This window comes from Mustelus asterias, chromosome 1 (genome assembly GCF_964213995.1).
Source record: "Mustelus asterias chromosome 1, sMusAst1.hap1.1, whole genome shotgun sequence".
Taxonomy (NCBI): Eukaryota; Metazoa; Chordata; class Chondrichthyes; order Carcharhiniformes; family Triakidae; genus Mustelus; species Mustelus asterias.
In genome coordinates, this window is record NC_135801.1 from 16277308 (window position 1) to 16297999 (window position 20692).

General features: G+C 43.5%; 1 protein-coding gene across 3 annotated transcripts in view; it reads left to right on the forward strand.

The window, feature by feature from the left end:
* gpat3 (glycerol-3-phosphate acyltransferase 3) overlaps nt 1-16489 on the forward strand; it is a 59798-nt gene extending 43309 nt beyond the window's left edge. The window contains exons 7-13 of one of the 3 annotated variants that reach the window (XM_078209933.1): nt 51-144; nt 2764-2879; nt 4871-4926; nt 6392-6477; nt 7807-7935; nt 12383-12462; nt 13777-16489. In XM_078209933.1, the coding sequence (XP_078066059.1) occupies nt 51-144; nt 2764-2879; nt 4871-4926; nt 6392-6477; nt 7807-7935; nt 12383-12462; nt 13777-13873 (658 nt within the window). In that variant the 3' untranslated portion in view covers nt 13874-16489. The remainder of the gene's footprint in view (nt 1-50; nt 145-2763; nt 2880-4870; nt 4927-6391; nt 6478-7806; nt 7936-12382; nt 12463-13776) is intronic. The other 2 variants (XM_078209952.1, XM_078209943.1) reach the window with 2 other exon arrangements.
* Nucleotides 16490-20692: the final 4203 nt, after the last annotated feature.

The window sequence follows — 20692 nt, forward strand, 5'->3', positions numbered from 1 at the left end:
TTGTTGACTATTAATGTGGGAAAACTTTAATGAATACTTTGTGGTTACAGGGAAAACAAGCCAAAGAGAGGAGGCATATGTGTAGCAAACCACACGTCACCAATAGATGTCGTCATATTAGCCAATGACAGAGGCTATGCAATGGTGAGAAGGATGATGCTCATCTAGAGCAGTTTAAGCTGTTCACATGGCTTCTATTTTAAAAATAGCAAGAAAAATATATATTAAGAAGCCTCCCACTAATGAATTAGAGTTTGAAGTAATTTAATCCACTGCTTTGGGCCACATAGAGAACATTTCTTTCCGAAGATGAAGGTTTGTCCTCGTCTCTCTGTTGTATGCTTCCCTATACACCACTCACTCCTCTCTTCCCTTTTGCCCCTTTTGTATCTCACTCTCTACCTCTTTCTTTCACTATTTTTCCCCCTCACGCTCACCTTGTCTTTTGCTCCTTCCAGTTTTGATGAACAAAGAACAGTACAGCACAGGAACAGGCCTTTGGGCCCTTCAGGCCCATGCCAATCACGATGCCGTAACTAAACTAAAAAGAAAACATTCTGCCCTTACTCGGTCCGTATCCCTCTATTCCCTCCCTATTCATGTACCCATCTAGATGCTTCTTAAACGTTGTTAATGTGCCTACTTCCACCGCCTCCTCTGACAGCGCTTTCCAGGCACCCACCACACACTGTGTGGAAAAACCTACCCCGCACATCTCCCTTAAACCTTCCCCCTCTCACCTTGAACCTGTGCCCCCTTGTAAATGACATTTCCACCTTTGGAAAAAGCTTCTGACTATCCACCCTGTCTATGCCTCTCATAATTTTGCAGACCTCTTATCAGGACTTCCCTCAGCCTCCGTCTTTCCAGTGAAAACAATCCTATTTTATTCGACCTCTCCTCATAACCAACACCCTCGAGACCAGGCAACATCCTGGTGAACTCCTTCATAAACAACTTTTGTTCCTCAATCAAATGTAACATGGTACGCTTGGCAATCTTCTCCAGTTGATTAAGTAGTTTGTTCCCAAACTTCAAATTAGACAGTAATTGGCACGAAGCTATTTCAGTAAAAACAGCAGGGATGCCATTTAGTTTTTTGACAAACTCAAATTGACAAACAATTCAAATGAAGCAACCTTTAGTTCCGTGGATTGCACTGAATCATTGGCGGAACACAAGAAATAAGAGCTGGAGTGGGCCACATGCTCCATAGTGGGCTTGCTCCAACATTCAGTACGATTGCGGCTAATCTCGAGGCTTCAACTCCATTTTCCCATCCGTACCTATATCCCTTAATTCCCTGAGAGATCAAAAATCTTCCTTTTCACGGGCTTCAAGTGTCTTCAATGATGGAGCATCCGCAGCCCTCCTTAGGTAGAGAATTCAAAAGACTTTGAACATGTGTCCCCTTTTTCTGGTGACAGCTCTGGGCAAATAATACTCCTTGTTTGGGGAATTCAACCTCAAATCTTTGCCCTAGTAATGGCTATGTGGGTTCACCAATCCCCCCACCCCACAATATCCCGGGACAGTCCCTGGATTGTGTGCAGCTTTTTTCCTGAAATTTGATTGAAGGGAAAATGTCCCCGGAGCCAAAATACCCAAAGTAATTGAATGACGGCTGGGGCAAGACATGCAAGTGTTTCAGGAGCAGGGGCCCAGCTTGCTGTGCAGCCGCAGATGACAGTGCAGAGGGAGGCCATTCAGCCCATTGAGTTGGCACCAGCAACAATCCCATCCAGGCCCTATCCACGTAATAGGATGAGTGCTGGGCTTTGTGCCCCCAATTTTTAATTTGAAAATATGGATGTTCTAATCAATGGACCATGTTGCCACCTCGAGATTTCTCCTCTTTAGTTGATGGAACATAGAATCCTTACAGCGCAGAAGGAAGCCATTCGGCCCATCGAGTCTGCACCGACTCTCCAAAAGAGCATCTTACCCAGAGCCTGGATAAGATGCTCTTTTGGAGAGTCAGTGCAGACTCCGTAACCTAGGTATTTACTCCGGTACTCCCCCTTACACACCTTGGGACACTAATGGGCAATTTGGCCTGGCCAATCAATCTGACCCACACATCTTTGGACTGTGGGAGGAAACCGGAGCACCCGGAGGAAACCCCCACAGACCCAAGGCTGGAATTGAACCCAGGTCCCTGGCGCTGTGAGGTAGCAGTGCTAACCACTGTGCCACCCAACATTTCAACCTGACAATGTCATAAATTTTGCAAAACCTGGAAAGAGAATGGTTTGCAGACAGCACTAATCCATTGCTGATCCCTCCTTCCAAACATGGACCAGGCATTCATACCAACCCTGTAAACATGCAGTGAGATTTAAAAAACTCATGGGCCTGAATTTTCCCGGCATGCCCGCCTCGATTCTGGGAGCGGGCGAGCCTCGGAGGATGGCATTCTTCGTTGGCCTCGGGCGGGCTCATACGAACCTCGGGCGGGCGTACCGGTAAAATTCCGCTCATGGTCCAACGCTACATTTCTTTAACGTTTGTTTTAATTTGCTTTGGAATGACTATAATGGGTTTGGCTGTGGCTTTATGAACATCAGTCTGACGATGCGTCGGTAATTTTAATGTCTAACTTGAAAGTTTGAACTGGTCGGCAAAATTTATTGTGGGTGTTTTGTTAAAAGTTTGTCATTTTTGTGTGCTTTGTTTGTTGTATTTCTTTCAATGTGTTGACGTGCTGATGTTAGGGAGAAACAAAATTGGCTGCAAATAATTAATTGGCCCATTTCTGACTAGGTTGGGCAGGTGCATGGTGGGCTGATGGGAATCATTCAGCGGTCTATGGTAAAGGCCTGTCCACATGTCTGGTTTGAGCGATCCGAAATGAAAGACCGCCATCTGGTAATAAAAAGGTTAGTTGCAGTGGCTGCTGTGTGTAGCATTCTTGAACTGGCATTCATTCCCAGTTCCTGATGTCAGGAGATCGGTACTGACTGGAGGACTTAAATGTGGAGGAATATTGGGGCAGCAATAATGATCTGCTTAACTTATTTATCTATTTATTAGTGTCACAAGTACGCTTACATTAACACTGCAATGAAGTTACCGTGAAAATCCCCTACTTGCCACATTCGGGCGCCTGTTCAGGTACACTGAGGGAGAATTTAGCATGGCCAATGCACCTCACCAGCACATTCAGATGGGCAGCATGGTTGGTGCAGGCTTGGAGGGCTAAAGGGCCTGTTCCTGTGGCATAATTTTCTTTGTTCTTTGTCTTTTGGACTGTGAGGAAACCGGAGGAAATCCACACAGACATGGGGAGAATGTGCAAACTCCATTCAGGCAGTGACCCAAGCCGGGAATCGAACCTGGGTCCCTGCCACTGTGAGGCAGCAGTGCTAACGGCTGTGCCGCCCTGACGTAATAAGTCTGCCCACCGCCATTCCATTGTCTCAATATATTTGTGGATTTAAATTTTTCAAAGTTGGTGCTTGTAAATCAAGGTTGCACCACTGCACTAATTGGAAAAAAAAAAGGTTTGTCATTCAGGTTGACAGCTGAAACTCATGGGATGACTCTGGCCTCTGAGTCAGGCGATTGTGAAATTACTTCCCACTCCAGAGAGTTGAGCTCATAATCCAGGCTGATAACCACACTGAAATATTGAGGGAATGAAAGGTGGGCCTCTCTCCCTGACCCATACTTATCCCTCAACCAGCATCACCAGAACAGACTGTGCGACCTTGGTGTTGGAAGCTTGTTGTGTGCTAACCTGACAACCGTGATGTACTTCATTCTCTATGGCACATTCTTGGCTCCTGAAGGACACCAGGGAAAAGTTAGTTTATTTATTATTGTCACAAGTAGGCTTACATTAACACTGCAATGAAGTTACTGTGAGAATCCCCAAGTTGCCACACTCTGGTGCCTGTTCAGGTACACTGAGGGAGAATTTTATCATGGCCAATGCATCTAACCAGCACATTTTTCAGGCTGTGGGAGGAAACCGGAGAATCCAGAGGAAACCCATGCAGACATGGGGAGAACGTACAAACTCCACACAGACAGTGACCCAAACTGGGAATCGAACCCGGGTCCCTGGCGCTGTAAGGCAGCAGTGCTCACCACTGTGCCACCATGCCGACTCCAATGTATTAATTTAGATTTCAGGAAAACAAACGCCGATCCAACCAGTTAATTGCCTTATATGAATGGACATGCATTCAAAAAGATGGAACACAAGTGGACAATTCAACCTCTTGAATCTGTTCATAAAAATCACTACAGGACATAAGGACGCCATTCAGCCCATCGAGTCTGCACCAACCACAATCCCATCCAGGCCCTATTCTCGTAACCCCTGCTAGTTCCCTGACATTAGGTTCAACTTAGCATGGCCAATCAACCTAACCTGCATATCTTTGGACTGTGGGAGGAAACCGGAGCCCCCGGAAGAAACCCACGCAGATACGGAGAGAAGAATGTGCAAACTCCACGCAGACAATGACCCAAAGCCGGAATGGAACCCGGGTCCCTGGCGCTGTGAGGCATCATTGCTGACCACTGTGCCACCGTACTGCCCTCCACACAGTGGGTCTGTCTTGAATCCAAGATAAGTAGCTGGAGCTATATTCAGCGTGTCCTTGCCTAACAAAAATCAGTCAATCAATCTCAATTTTGATGTTTCAATTGACTTGCAGCCTCTGATATCTTTTGGGGTGAGATGGAGTAGCCTTGAGTTTGTGGCTTTTGACACCCATGAACAATTGGCCTGTTGTTTACCAAACTGAACCAAGACAAGAGAAAGGGAAAGATTTGTAAATGTTGAGAGATGATAGTCTTCAAGTGGCTTAAGGAAGATTGTGCTCTCTGTTGCATGATAAACTTTCTCTTCTATTCACAGGCTAAGTGATCATATTGCAGATAAGACAAAATTACCAATTTTAATATTCCCTGAAGGTAAGGATAATTTTATGGCCGGTGTGATTCATTCTTCATAGTTTTTTCAGGCTTTCAATAGTGCAAGGGTAACTTAATTTGAATTACGTGTCATCTTTGAAGAAACAAATGTGCTTATCTGTCCTGTAATTTAGTTGAAGAATTGCATTAGCTGTAAGTCTGAACGTTTTTCCTTCCCTTGCATCTCCTCATTGATATTTTGGTACTGTATTCTCCAGATTGGAGGTTTGTGGATCTTTCCGAAATTAGGGAAGTAGGAAATTAGGACTTTCCAAGACTGAGCAGTTTTCTTCTGAGACTTGGGCTGAAAAGATGTCCCCCATTGCTGGACCCCATGTAGCCAAAAGTCAATGTTAGCTGAGTAACTTGAGCTGCATCCCGACATCTGGAGATGAGTTGAGATGCCAGATACTAAATTGACAAATAAAGCTTCCTGAATGGGTCGGCCAATGAAGGAATTTTACACTGAAGTGCTTCCTTTCAATTTTCTTGCCCCCCAAACAGAAATGAATAATAGAAACAGAAAATGCTGGAAAATCTCAGCAGGTCTGACAGCATCTGTAGAGAGAGAATAGAGCTAATGTTTTGAGTTTCGATCACCTGGATCATCCAGACTCCAAATGTTGGCTCTATTCTCTCTCCACAGATGCTGTCAGACCTGCTGAGATTTTCCAGCATTTTCTGTTTTTGTGTCAAATTCCAGTGTCTGCAGTATTTTAGTTTGATACCTAGAAACAAAAAGGTTGAATGTTGAGGCAGTCTGGGTGTTAGTGTAATGACTTCAATCAGGCCATTGAAGTTGGCCTATTAGAGTATGAACTCCCTGATTAAGGAGTCGTCAGGCTCTGTGGCGTAGTTGGTTAAAGCGCCTGCCTAGTGAGCAAGCGATCCTGGGTTCAAATCCCAATAGTTCCTTTATCACATTCCAGTGAGGTATTGCACAAGGCGAAATATCCCTTTCCTACAAGTTAATATTGTCTTACCCTTTAACTGTTCATGCCTTCTGTGCCTGCTGGGGTATTAATGGGGTATTATTGACCCCTTTAATCACATTTTAATTTGATGTTTTAAGTTTTCTTTTGTTTCGGGTGGTTCCCCACCTTTTGGGAACTGCCCTTTTGAGTTGTCGCTAATTTGGTTTTGTTTGTTTGGTTGGACATCAAAAGATGTCCCTGAGTAAGGAGTCAAGTGATGGGCTAATCAGGGAGCCTTTGCTTTGTATTTAACCAGGAGTGTCAGTTCCTCTGGCACTCCGGATATAGACTGCTGGCTGACAGCACTCTGTATAGTGTTGTTAGACTTTGTAAGTAAAAGAAATTTGATGAAGGGACTTCTGCCTCTGAGGACTTATTACAGTCACTTTGGACATTATCTTGCTTGATTGGCAGTGTTGTGCGTTGCAAGCTGTTGTTCCCTTTTGGCATAAGTTTGCGAATTAATTCTTGAATATGAAACTTGTTCCCAGGTACCTGCATTAACAATACCTCTGTCATGATGTTTAAGAAAGGAAGTTTTGAAATAGGAGGAACGATATATCCAGTTGCAATCAAGGTAACCTGGTGAAGATTTTCATTTTTAAAAAAAAAAACTGTTTGACCTCTCGAGATCTTCAACAGTCTGTGTGCTACCCAGGCTCAAACCGATCAAGGAGCTCCTATTGGGGAATCCCATCCCTCATTCCTTCTGGTCCACGAATCAATTGGAGGAAATTGCTTTTGCTAGCTTGTAGCTATTTAAAAAATAACATCTCTTGTTCATAGAGAGGTGCCTGGAGTTGTGTGTGTGTGTGTGTGTGCCTACACTCATTCAGTACTCAAGCCACGAGGGAATGTCCAGCTTGTATATCAGTGCATCAGGAAAATGTCTTGGTCCAAAGCTTTGCTCAGTAGCATGCATACCCCGATTCTAAGAATATATGAAGTTATTCACAGTTGTTTTCTCTTGAAAACAGTAAGTGTCTTGTTCCAAGTTGTGTTCATTGTTTATTATTCTCAATTTTCCAAACTGCAGGCCTATTGTCTGCAGGTCTTTAGGCTTTGGTCTGCTTTGCCAAGCAAGAACCATGTATTGGCATGTCCTATTTGTTGAGTCCTCTATTAATATTTTAATGTTTATCAGATCTCTATTCTGCTCTTTATTCCCAGTCTTGCCAAATGGCAAATGGTCAACTTATTCCAGGCTCTCTCTCTCAACAACCTTGAGACATGAAGCAGTAGTTCAAATGAGCGCCGATTAATCAGGCACAGGGGCTGAAGGAGGCTATGCAGCAAAGAGCAGTCCAATTAGTCCCAATCTTTCCCTATATCCTGCCATTTTCTCTCCCCCTTCCAGTCTTCTCCATTCAATTCCCTTTTGAAAATTCCTATTGAATCTTCTTAAGCCATTTTTTTCATGCAGTGCTTTAAGATGACGATGTTTAAATAATCCCCCCGGCACCCATCTCACCTCTGGCCTTTTTTGTCAATTCCCTTAAATCCATGTCTTCCCACGTGCTGAATCCCTCACCAGTGGCTACAGTTTCTCCTTATTTACTCTTTCAAAACTCTTCAAGACGACATGTTGCTTCCTCCAATTTTCAGTTGTCAGTTATGATAGAACAAGTGTTCAGTTTCCAAGACAGAATCGCAAGGAGTCTGGTTCCTTTGCTTGTTCTCTGAACCATTAAACCCAACCCCCCCCCATCCTCCTCCTATGTTTCACTGTAAGACTTCCGTATCTTTAGGCTGAGGAGGAAAAGGCTACCTTCTGGGAAAGTAGGTTAATTGTAAGATTTTGGTTTCTTAAATACCTAACATTTTTACTTGCTGCAATTGCCCTCTTAAAGCATTGTCTGGAATAGTGGGACTATTGTGAGCTGGTATCATTGTTTTTTTTCTGCAGTATGACCCTCAGTTTGGTGATGCTTTTTGGAACAGCAGTAAATATGGGATGGTATCCTACTTGCTCCAAATGATGACCAGCTGGGCTATAGTGTGCAACGTGTGGTACCTGCCTCCAATGACCAGACAGGTAGGTGACTGGTTTGTGACTAATTGTCCTGTGGCATTGTAGTTGGATAGTCAAGGCTTCAAGTAAAGCAGGATTAGTGGGCAGGAGAGAAATGATTCAGGGAGCATGGGTGTAATTCACTCCCTATTTTATCATCACATTTTTATGGAAGACTTTCATATTATTACTCCCAGTTAAAGAAGAAAACCTGTGGCAACTTGGGAAGTAAGAAAGTGGGGCTGGTTGGAAAGTAGAGATTTCTCTGCAGTTCAGATTGGAAGGTGCAAACTGTGGGGCTACAGCACTATTCTTGGTGTGAGGATGTACATACAGGGTGACAGGTTTGCACAGCCAGTTTCCATTACACTTGCGAATTTAGGAATTTGAAATATAAAAATAAGGAAATGGTGCATGACATGCAGATATATTAATATACTGTAGATGTGTGTGGCAAGAACTTAAATTGCAATGGTGTTTCATAAACTTTTGACAGTGTTCAAGGCACAGGCAATAGGGACCTGTTTTTGGTTGTATGCAGAGAAGTTGAGCAAAGAGTAATCTATTCCATTAACTTGAGCATACAATATACCAACAGCATTGTCCAGCATTCGCTCCAATAATATTGTTGAGGAGTTCAACAATAAGCTTCTGTATGAAGATTGCAAATGGTGTTTGCAGTGTTCTTATCGTAATGTTTAAGTTCCCAATATCTCAGCACTCACTTTAGCCAATGGTTCAAGTACCTACTAACAACCTGTTCAAATCTCATCAGGGCAAGTGGCGAAAATGAACTCAAAAGATTTGGTAATTTGTGGCTTGACACCAATAAGTGACATTAACACTCACTTGATTCCCTATAAACCCAACTGGCTCTCTCGTCTCAATCTGGGAATGAAACCCACGTGCTTTATCTGTTCTGACCCACAAATGTCTCCAGCCCCATATTATGTTGAACATTCCTGATGTGGCTTTCGTGTACAGCGAGGATCCCTGGTGGGAGAAACTCTTCTTTTTCCTCCCATTCTTGAAAGTTTTAACAAGACAGTCCAACAAACAGCCATGGATCTGTTACAAGTTTCCTTTACACCGTTCCAACAAACACTCCCAGGCAAATACAGTATGGGTTAGATTCAGGGTAAAGCTCCCTCTACACTGTCCCAGCAAACATACCCAGGGCAGATACAGCAAGGGGTTAGCTACAGAACATATTTCTCACTGATTCACCCATCATAGAATCCGATAGCACAGAAGGAGGCCATTCGGCCCATCGAGTCTGCACCGACCACAATCTCACCCATGCCCCATTACCCCATGCATTTACCCTAGCTAGTCCCCCTGGCACTAAGGGGCAATTTATCATGGCCAATCCACCTAACACGCACATCTTTGGACAGTGGGAGGAAACCGGAGCACCCGGAGGCAACCCATACAGACATGGGGAGAATGTACAAACTCCACATAGACGGTCACCCAAGCCAGGAATTGAACCCAGGTCCCAGGCGTTGTGAGGCAGCAGTGCTGACCACTGTGCCACCGTGCCACCCTAATAATTTCCTACGTTCTCAACATTAGAACAGCTCCATCTGCCCTTTTGTAACTCTTTCATGACTATCCCATTAACCGTCATGTGAGCTCTCTCTGAATAGTCTAATTCACCTAAATCATTTTAAATTGCAATAATTGGAGGTTTTTGAACAGGCAGTCACTTCCTCTTTTTACTGTTTGACAATGGCAATATTGAAGTTTCATGTTCCTTTTAACCGTGTCCCCGCAGGAACTTGCACTGGGCAACTATCGGCTCTGCTGACTGCTGACAAAGCAGTCCAATTTAAACAGATTTACTTGTGACTTGAGTTTTGCCAAACTTTTCACCCAATTATTTTTTTAAATGAAGAACGTGAGTTGTACAGTCAGGGTTTGAACTGCAGACTCGGTGACACCAAATCTGGCTTTTAAAAGACTAAAAACGATTGAAGAATTCCATGGTTTTGAGGTGCTGGGAAAGGATTAGTCAGAGACTATATCACTGTGTGTAGGAAAAGTGTGCAGGATTTCCTAGGATAGGGGAACTATGAACCGTTCTAAGATGGAATTAAGTGCATTTGAAATATTCATTGTGAAAGAGGAAATTGAGCTTCACCACAGAGGAGGTTTTAGCAATACACAAAGGATGTAATTTCTGTAGGTGGTCAGAGGACATGTTGAAAGATACAGGACCGTCACATTTCAGAATTTTGTGCTTTTTAACAAATAAGCCTTTAGACAGATGTCTATTTAAAACAAAGTCTGGTGTTTATTCAGAAGGTTCAATACTGGGTTGGCCATCGATAGGCAACCAAGAGGCAATTTAAGTAAAAAGAAAGATGTACATTTACGTAGTACCTTTCACAACCTCAGAACATCCCGACATACTTTGCAGCAAATGACATTGCTGCTGCAGTGTCGCCATTGCTGAAACATAAGGAACACAGCAGTCAGGATGTTCGTAGCAAACACCCGCAAACAGCAATACAATAATGATCAGTTAATTGTTTTATTAGTGATGTAATTTAATGATAAAGATAGGCCAAGGCACTGGAAAGAACTTCCCTTCTTTTAACTCATAGTCTTGGGGTGTTTCTGTGTTCTCCTGAGGGCAGACAAGTTTAACATCTCATCTAAAAGATGGCACCTCGGATAGTGCAACACTTCTTCAGTGTTGCATTGGAGTGTTTGTGCACATTTTGTGTTTTAGTCCCTGGATTGGGACTTAAACCCATAACCTTCTGACTGAAGGGAGGCAATGCTACCATTGAGCCACAGCAGCCACTTGTTTGATGGGTAGCTTTTGTGATGGTATTGTATCTTTAAGAAATGTAATGATATCATGTTTCTGGTAAGGGGTATGTTTCGAATTCAGCTCTGTTTACACGGTGCTGATTTGTCTGCACTGGACAGCTCCATGCTGAGAATGCAAGAGAATAAATTGGGTGTTTAATCTGAGTGAATGCATTTTTGTTTAATTTTGGTTTTTCCCTCAGGGTTTCAGAGTAGGATTGATTAGGTTGATTGACGAGAGAAAGAGTCATGTGCCAATGAGAGGAAATAAACTTACAGAGAAAGACATTTTCTCCTTGGTTCTGAAAGAAGCAAGAGACTTTGCTCTCTCTCTCTCGAGTCTGCTGTTTGGGACCTGCGAGGAGAAATAGGTCTGTCTCTCTGCAGAGGTGTTCTGGAGCCTTGAGGGCTGGCAGCCTATATACCAGCACATTAGCCTGTGTTGTTTGCTAACTGATTTTGAATAGGAGTTTAAGCCTGTGAGGAACATTGCTTACATTGGAATTAATAGAGAGAGGTTAGCAGTTAAGAATTGTACCTTGTCATGTTTAAATATTTCAATTGGTAAAAGTTAAGCTAATTCATTTGTTATAGTTAAACTGTATTGTAAAATAAAGTTTATTTTGATAAAAGCTCCCGAGTGTGTCAATAGAATCACACCTGGATAAAACACCTTATACTCACACTAATGCCAAAATTCAAAAAGCTAGCTGGGGTCTAGTTTAACTTCATTATTTACCTTGGGGTTTCTGAGTTGGTCCCTAATACTACATAGGTGTTGGTTAATAACACTGCATAGATGTTTGTCCCTAACACTACATAGATGCTGAACAATCTTGCATGCTGTCTGGATGCTCAAGAGGATATTGATCGAGCAACTTGGTGTTAGCACAATCTTTTGATCTCTATGGTTCAAGGGTGCGAGGCTCATGAAAAATCAACACAGGTGCCAGAAACCAGTTAGCCAGAGCCACAGAAAGACTGCGGGTTCACGTGGTACCTCACCTAGTGTTAGCTTAGAGGCGGCACGGTAGCACAGTGGTTAGCACTGCTGCTTCACAGCTCCAGGGACCTGGGTTCGATTCCCGGCTTGGGTCACTGTCTGTGTGGAGTTTGCACATTCTCCTTGTGTCTGTGTGGGTTTCCTCCGGGTGCTCCGGTTTCCTCCCATAGTCCAAAGATGTGCGGGTTAGGTTGATTGGCCATGCTAAAAAAAATTGCCCTGAGATGCGTAGGTTAGAGGGATTAGTGGGTAAATATGTAGGGATATGGGAGTGGGGCCTGGGTGGGATTGTGGTTGGTGCAGACTCGATGGGCCGAATGGTCTCTTTCTGTACTGTAGGGTTTCTATGAATAAAGACATACACATGTTTGGACAAGGAGACCTGGTCCCATACACAACGGAGAATCATATTAAACAGTTAACAAGAGCTAAATTGTTTAGGTGACACCAAATCTACAAAAGATTCAAATTTGTAATGAGGATAAAAGGTGGAGATAGCAATTTAGAAAATGAAATGCTTTAAAAATCCCTTCACAGAGTCATCTTATTCAACTTGTATTTTTCCATTAAGAACTGACTCTCACATAGTTTTCCCCATCAGGAATTGAGTGATTGCCGAGTAATGGTTTGTCTCCCTTTGCTTTACAGGAGGGTGAAGATGCTGTGCAGTTTGCCAATCGAGTCAAAGCAGCTATAGCTCAGCAGGGAGGCTTAGTGGATCTCGCCTGGTAACTAACTCTTCCAAATGTTTTAAATGGATAATAAAATGGGTGATTCTTTGGGGGACTTCTCTTCGAAGAATTGGCTTTTGATTGAACTCTTATATTCCTGGAAAGGGGCTGTAAAGCAAATACTTTTTGCAATTGGGTGGCAGTCAAGTTTTATAATGCCTTGGCGAGGGGTAGAGGTGAAAAAGATGTTCATTTTGTTTTTCTTTTCTTGTGTGCCGGAACATTTTCTTTCCATTACTTAATGATAGAGGTTGCCGAGTCCTACTTGCCCATCAGCCCTGTCTTTGCTGATCTATATTTTTCTCTAATGCCTCAAACCCGAGTTTCTATCTTCAAAGCCCTCCATGGCCACGTCCCACCCTGCAATCTTCCTCATCTCCATCTTATGACCGTGCCTATTCCTCTGACTGCGGCCTTGGGTGCTTCCCCTGTCCCCTTTTATCTCTTCGCGGTGGCTAGGCCTTCAGTAATCCTGAGGCCAGCTATGAAGTTACACCTCAATCTCCCTCCACATTTGCCCCCTCCATTAAAAATCCTCTCAACATCCATACCCTCAACTGAGCCTTCCATCACCCTTCTGAACCTCATCCTTCCTCGCTCAGTAAATACTTTTCTTAAACCCTTGGTTACGCACCTTGGAGAGTACCATTCTTAGGACGGATAAGACCATAAGACATAGGAGCAGAATTAGGCCACTCAGCCTATCGAGTCTGCTCCGCCATTCAATCGTGGCTGATATTTTTCTCATCCCCATTCCGCATAACCCCTGATCCCTTTTCCTCATAACCCCTGATTCCCTTATCAATCAAGAACCTATCTATCTCTGTCTATCTATTGTTGTTTCACTGTTTTCCCAGAATGAACTGTCTGTCTTTGTCTTCCTTCAGCAAATATGAGAGCATCTGCCACATCCTCCGGGACAGTAGGGGTTGGGGGGGGTGTCGGGAAAGGCAATATCACGCGAGTGGGAGGTTGAGAGGGGGGATGGTGAAGAGATTCATAGTGGATGCAAAGCATCTTCAAAATTATGTGGAAGATTATAACATGCTAAATAACCTAGTGATCACTCTGAAGATGCAGCAAATATCTCCTTGGCAATCCTGCCAAACATGGCAGATCTAATCTTAAGCTAACAAAAGATTACTGTTTCAAATGGATTTGGATATGATCAAAATTCATCCGAGGATAAGTATCTGGCACAAGTGTTGCTGTTTTATATGTGCCCTCTAGAGGTTTCTAGTAAATCCAAGCCTTGTCCTTGTAAATTCCTGAATCTCAGAAGATGAGACTGAATATTTTCTTTTCCTCTAGGGATGGAGCTCTGAAAAGAGCCAAAGTTAAAGACAACATGAAAGAACTGCAGCAGAAATACTACAGCAAGATGATCTTTGGGAAAGAAATCAGCTGAAGAGAAATGAGATGTTTTTCCTTATGGTCATTGTTTACATCTTCACATCACTTAGGATTTCCATGAATGTCTTCTGTTTATTTTTGTAAACTGAGCAAATTTATACATTGAGTCCCACATAGAACAATATCTATAAATGATAATGATCCAAATGTGTTTTGTTTTGTGGCAAATGTCTATTCTATTGGTAGGTGATTAATATGTGTCTCCTAATTGGCCTGTGTTCTCTATGAAGCAACGCTCCAGTCTAATCAATGCAATGGGGTGGCAGGTCTCAGTTAAGATCTTCACCTTTGATGTGTTTCCAAGACTGTGTTGAACTGTGATGTTAACCTGCTTTGTCCTGGCTCCCACCTCTCTCCTGTGTACCTCTGAAAGGAATGAGTAGCAGAGGGTCCTCTTATCCAAGAGAAAGAGGGGCTCTTGATGCCTTTTGCTTTAGGTCTTGGAAACGCCACAAAGGCTGAGCTCACAATTAACATGCTGAGACGTTTAAACATGCTGGGGTGGCACAGTGGTTAGCACGGCTGCCTCACAGCGCCAGGGACCCGGGTTCGATTCCCGGCTTGGGTCACTGTCTATGTGGAGTCTGCACATTCTCCCCGTGTCTGCGTGGGTTTCCTTCGGGTGCTCCAGTTTCCTCCCACAGTCCGAAAGACGTGCTGGTTCGGTGCATTGACCATGCAAAATTCTCCCTCAGTATACTCGAACAGGCGCCGGAGTGTGACGTCTAGGGGATTTTCACAGTAACATCATTGCAATGTTAATGTAAGCTTGTGGCACTAATAAATAAACTTAACTAATGTAGGTGAAGGAGGAAAGCGTGACAGGAAAAAAAATATAGGGCAGGATTCTCTGGGCCTTGCCTGCGGGAGGACCCATTGTGAGTGAGAACAGAAAATTTGGCGTTCCTGTCAAACTTCCACTCAATGTCATTGGCATCGGAAAATCCCAGCCAATAATTGAGGATGGAGGATTTTGGCCATTGTTTGTGAATTTTACCCTGGTTTATACGGCTTAAAATAGCTTTACTTTCCATACCTTCGCTCTTACCTTGAGAGTTCCTCCCCCCATCAAGGATCCACCCTGACCCACCCTATTTCTCATGCGCCTGCTGCCCCTTATTACCTGAAAGCATGTCAGCTTCCTCATGCATTCTGATGACGCCCAGCTTTACCTCAGCAACACCCCTATTGGCCCTCCCTGCCTCCACCCACTCTCATTGGTTTGGCACACTGCTCGTGTAACATCCAGTGTCGGATGAGCAGAAATTTCCTCCGGCTAAAAAAATATTGGATAGACCAAAATAATTGTCTTTGGTTCCCCACCACAACCCCCATTCCTTGGCCACTGACTCCGCTCCTCTCCCTGGCTACTGACTGAGGATGAACCAAGCAATCTGTAAGTTTGGTGTCATGTTTGATCCTGAGCAGAGCTTCTGTCTACACATTGGTACCACTGTCACCAGGAGCATAGTGCCAAACTTTGAAATGCTGGAGCTCTGAGAAAATGTGTTGGCCATTTCACTTCTAAATCTATGATTATGTGCTCTCTTATATATTAATAATTAGAGTCCTCAATAGTCCTTAAAACTATGCTTTTTAAGTGAAAATATTAGTGCTCCCACTGCCACCACCTTCTCTCTCACCCCTCCCTCCAACAACCTCCCCTCACCCCTCCCTCCAACAACCTCCCCTCACCCCTCCCTCCAACAGCCTCCCTTCCTCCTAAACACCTGACCCACTCCCCCAATCTACTTCTTCGCTCCAACCTCCGCCCTCACTCTTTCCCCCCTCACTCCCCCACTCTCCTCCCCCAGCACCATCCAATCCCTCTATCCTTCTCCACCCCACCCCTCCCTGCAGTGCAACAGGTGAGAAATTGACCTGACCGACTGGCTTCATAAATTGGAACACCCAGACTGAAAGTTGATTTTTTTTAAAGCTAGTCTGTCAGGTCCTGACCTCTGGCTGCTCAGCCTATATGATGAGAATTTGGTTTAAAACACCAAGCCCCGGGCTCTCTATTCCCCCCAGCCCATGATGTTTGGAACCATCTGCACCCCCTACCCTTTTCCCTCTCCCTGGTTGGAGGTGCCGGAGTGGTGCTCCCATACTACCACACGTCTGATTGCCATCTCCATAACATCACCCAACTCCGCTTGTGTCTCAGCTCATCGCTGTTCAAACTATCGGCTGTGCATTTACCATCTTTACACTTGACCTTTTTGATGCTATTATGGCTGATGTACCATCTTTCACGTTACATCATCCTGAGCTCATCTGAAACTCTGCTGCCCCCATTATAACTCACGCTAAGTCCTGTTTACCCATCGGTTTTGGTCACCTGACCTAAAATTCCCTCCTGTAGCTCAGAAGTAAATTTTGTCAATGCTTCTATGAAGCACTTTGGGACATTTTAGTATGTTAAAGGCACTATGTAAATGTTAATTGTTGTTGGATATTGAATGCATTGTCTGATCATTTCTGAGCTCTTAATACATTGATTAAATCTGTTGGAATAGTTGGGTGTGTTCATGGAGAGGGTCTAGTTTTGCCAAACTAAGCTGATCCTCTTGACTTTGCATAAGTTCTAATATTAAATACATGAAATACCAAAGAGAATTTTACCATCTAGCAAAATACCTGACGATGAAATTTTCCGTTGACATACAGATCGAGTATGCTTTATCTGAAACCCTCGGGGCTGATTTGCATTTTGGTTTTCAGATGATTTGGTTTTTGGATCCCGCATAAAGGCCTCAGCTTAGTTACATTAAAATGGCTGAAGCCTTGGCTAGCTATATTCTAAAGTAACTAAAATGGTCACGAAAGTAAGATATATTGCTTGAATAATAGATACGTGGTATCTGGAATAAATTCCCACCCCTGGTGTCATATGCGACTCTACTTGTCAGAGAGGGTTCGAAAGGTAAACAGTGCAGACAAGCAAATGGACTTCCTGCGCTAAAGGTTCGTTGCTGTTGGCAAGGTTCGTATTAGCTTAGGTTACAAACTTCTCATGTTTAGCGTTAATGAGGTAAAAAAATTTGTGGTTCTAGGATGTCCCGGATTTATGGATAAAGGATACTCGACCTGCAATAAAATTATGTAAAATAGCTACATTTTTTTCCCCTTCTCCTGTCTTTTTCAAGCTATGCTAACTAACTAAGCACAATACCATAGAATCACAGGAATGTTAGAGTGCAGACGGAGGCTGTTCGGCCCATCATGTCTGTTCTCCGAATGAGCAATTGACAATGCCATTCTCCCACCTTCTCCCCATCACCCTGCACATTGCTCCATTTTCGATTACAATCTAAGGCCCTTCTGAGTGTTTCAATTGAACCTGCCTCCACCAAACTCTCGGCCACTGCATTCCAAACCTTCACCACTTGCTGCGTGAAATTATTTGACCTCTTCAATACTTAATTGGTTGGAAACCGATAAAAAGCCATGGATATTCAGCGATTCTTCTCAAAAACGTTTCAGTTGACTCTGAATTGCTACGTGACAAAGATGCCACAGAATCCCTTCTTGCAGTTTTGTGTGGAGTAATGAGGGAATAATATTAAAGATAACTTGTATAATATTCTTTGACATCCAGAAGAAAGCCTGAAGGCAGAGAGACACTTCCTAAATAATCCTAGGGGAGAACTAATATTTGCCATCTGACCATAACTGAAAATATTCTCACTCACTGTTGGGAGTTCAAAAGGTTGCACACACAAAACGTATCAAAAGTGCGAGAAGCTAATGAAACAAAGTTAACCTGATTTATTTTGGATCAGACGGTTCCAGAATCGGCCTTTTTCTCCCGCGACACCAAGACAAAAAACATCTGTCCCAGCCATGGCTAATGAAGTCCATTTTAAATTCATCTTTCCCCGATTTGCCAGGTTGGGCACAGTGAGAAGTCTCACGACCCCAGATTAAAGTCCAACAGGTTTATTTGGGATCACGAGCTTTCGGAGCGATGGTCCTTCATCAGGTGATGACTTTAACCTGGTGTTGTGAGACTTCTTACTGTGCCCACCCCAGTCCAATGCCGGCATCTCCACATCATGTCCAAGTTGAATAAGAAACAAAATGTATTTTTTTCTCGTGATTAGGGCGTGACTACCCCTGCTTCTATCACAAGTATGCATAAAGAGGAGCAAATGGAAGGCTTCTACCATTCTCAAGTCTGGAGACTGTTTCTGAATAAGCATTGTAGGTGGGATTCCCTAAAAGTGTGACCTTAAATTTCTGTTAGATTGAATGCTAGAAAAGGAATGGGCTTATGCTGATTGAGTGGTGAAGTACAGTCAATACAATCCTTACCTGGGATAGAAAATTAATAATCAAGATCACAGGATTGATCAACAATGGATCACTTGTTTAAACAGGACATAACAATATCTTTCCTTATCTAGCTTGGTTTCTGATCTAGTGTGAGCAAAGAAGCTAAGGGATAAATGAGCAACTTGGCACTTGTAGGTCTTACAGTCAAAGGTTACAGGAGGTTGGATGGCTGTAACAGGCAGATACAAGTCCATCACTTAGATGCACATGTTTCTCTGTGATCAAGGAAGGTGAGATTTCTAAGCCAACTTGTTCACATACAGCTACCAGTATGGAGGCGGACTGATCCAGAAGGAAGAGGTAACAGCACCTCTTCCATCAGAGGCTTATCATACTGTGGTGGCATAGTGGTGAGCGCTACTGCCTTACAGCATCAGAGACCCATGTTCAATTCTGGACTCGAGTCACTGTGTGGAGTCTGCACGTTGTCCCTCGTGTCTTGCATAGATTTCCTCCGGCTGCTCCAGTTTCCTCGTACAGTCCAAAAATGTGTGGATTAGGTTGATTGGCCATACAAAATTGCCCGTTGGTGTCAGGGGGATTAACAGGGTACATATGTGGGGTATGGGGATAGGGCTTGGATGGGATGGTTGTCAGTGCAGACTCGATGGGCTAAATGGCCTCCTTCTGCACTGTCGGGATTCTATAATTTTATGATTCCAAGGTTAATGCCATTCTACTAGGGGAAGACAAAGTAACCAGTTCATCCATGCAAACTCAAAGAACAATACAGCACAGGAACAGGCCCTTCGGCCCTCCAAGCCCGTGCCGCTCCCTGGTCCAAACTAGACCATTCTTTTGTATCCCTCCATTCCCACCCCGTTCATATGGCTATCTAGATAAGTCTTAAACGTTCCCAGCGTGTCCGCCTCCACCACCTTGCATGGCAGCGCATTCCAGGCCCCCACCACCCTCTGTGTCAAAGGATGAACTTGCATAAATTCAGAAAATATCCCTAACACCAGGGATATAGACTTTAGTCAATATCCCTAAGTAGTACATAGGCCAGAACTTTACCAGTCCACCCACCCATGGGAATCAGAGCGAGCGAGGGGCAGACCATGGAATGGTCCGCTGATCTCAGGTGGGATCTTACGATTTCAGGACAAGCAAGCCTGTAAAATCCTGCTCAAAGGGTGAGATTTTACAGCTTCGCTTGACGCGAGACCAGAAAATCCCACCCCAGGTCAACGGACCTTACCATTGTCCGTCCCTTTCTCGTGGCGGGCGGGGTGGTAGAATTCCGGTGAAAGACTTTAGTCAGTATACTGGCTCTTTGATGTTAACTGGCCAGCTATCTAAAATGCCTAATCAAAAATTACTGTCACCAATTTATTTCAATATCAGACACAAACTCCACTGTAAATATACGAGAAGTTAATTGCTAACATAGCCAAAATGCCTTTGTAAGCTCCTGTATTTATTTAATTATTAACTTTATCTACAAGCTATTTACATTCTGTGTTTAAGTGCTGCTAACAGATTCTAAGGTTAATAAACATTTGTTAGTTCATGACTTTTTGCCTGACTTCCTTAATGGTTGGCGAGAGTGTAAATTCATTCACACGGTGTGAATGGTGATGGAAGGTTGGTGGTGTAAATGTTAATATAAACGCGACTGGTTGATGTAAAGCAGTTTGGTGAGCCAATATTTAGGCTTCATGAACTCCTGGGCATAGACTGGGTGGTAAGCCTCGGATAGCTCTTCGAGGAGTTAAAGATTCATCTGGTGCCCTTGATGAATGTTCCTGTCAGGATATTGATCCGAGTGTTCTCGCAGCGTCTAGAATTTAAATGAAAGGCAAGAACAGTGCGGATGCAGGAAAAGTCTGCAACAGACACACAAAAGGTTTGAAGCTCCCAGCAAGTCACTCGCCTTCTTCAGCACTCCGAAGAAGCCCTGAATTAAGGGGCAGAGCATCTTTGTAAGGAAACTCAGCAAAAACAACAAGAATAACAACAAGAAAATGTTAACAAAAAACTCAGCAGATCAGTCAGGATCTGTGGAGAAAACAGATTAGTTGACATTTGAGCTTGAGGCCCCAGATCATAACTATTGCTCCTACATTTTTAGACAGCATGAGGAGGTAATAATTTTTGCTGTTGCCATTTACAGATCCCCTGGATCCATCTTTATTTGCCCCTTTTTGTCATTTAATGTCTCCTGGCTTTAGGATTTCCAACTGAGATTAAATGTATTCCTGAAGTTTCACCACATGACTTATCCTCAGCCATTAGTCAGCCAACACACTCGACCTTGTGACTTACTGCCTTCCTTTGCCAATTGGAAAGCAAAAGGGTTTGTTACGCAATCGGATGCAACTTGACTGTAATATGTTTTAAAAGAACGTGAAGATATATTGTCTCCAGTAAGATCTGATATGATAATCTGGGCCTGAAATGCATTCCACAGATTCTCACATGTTGCTGTCATCCCTGCCACAGCTGTCTCATATTTATTTCATCTATCAATTAG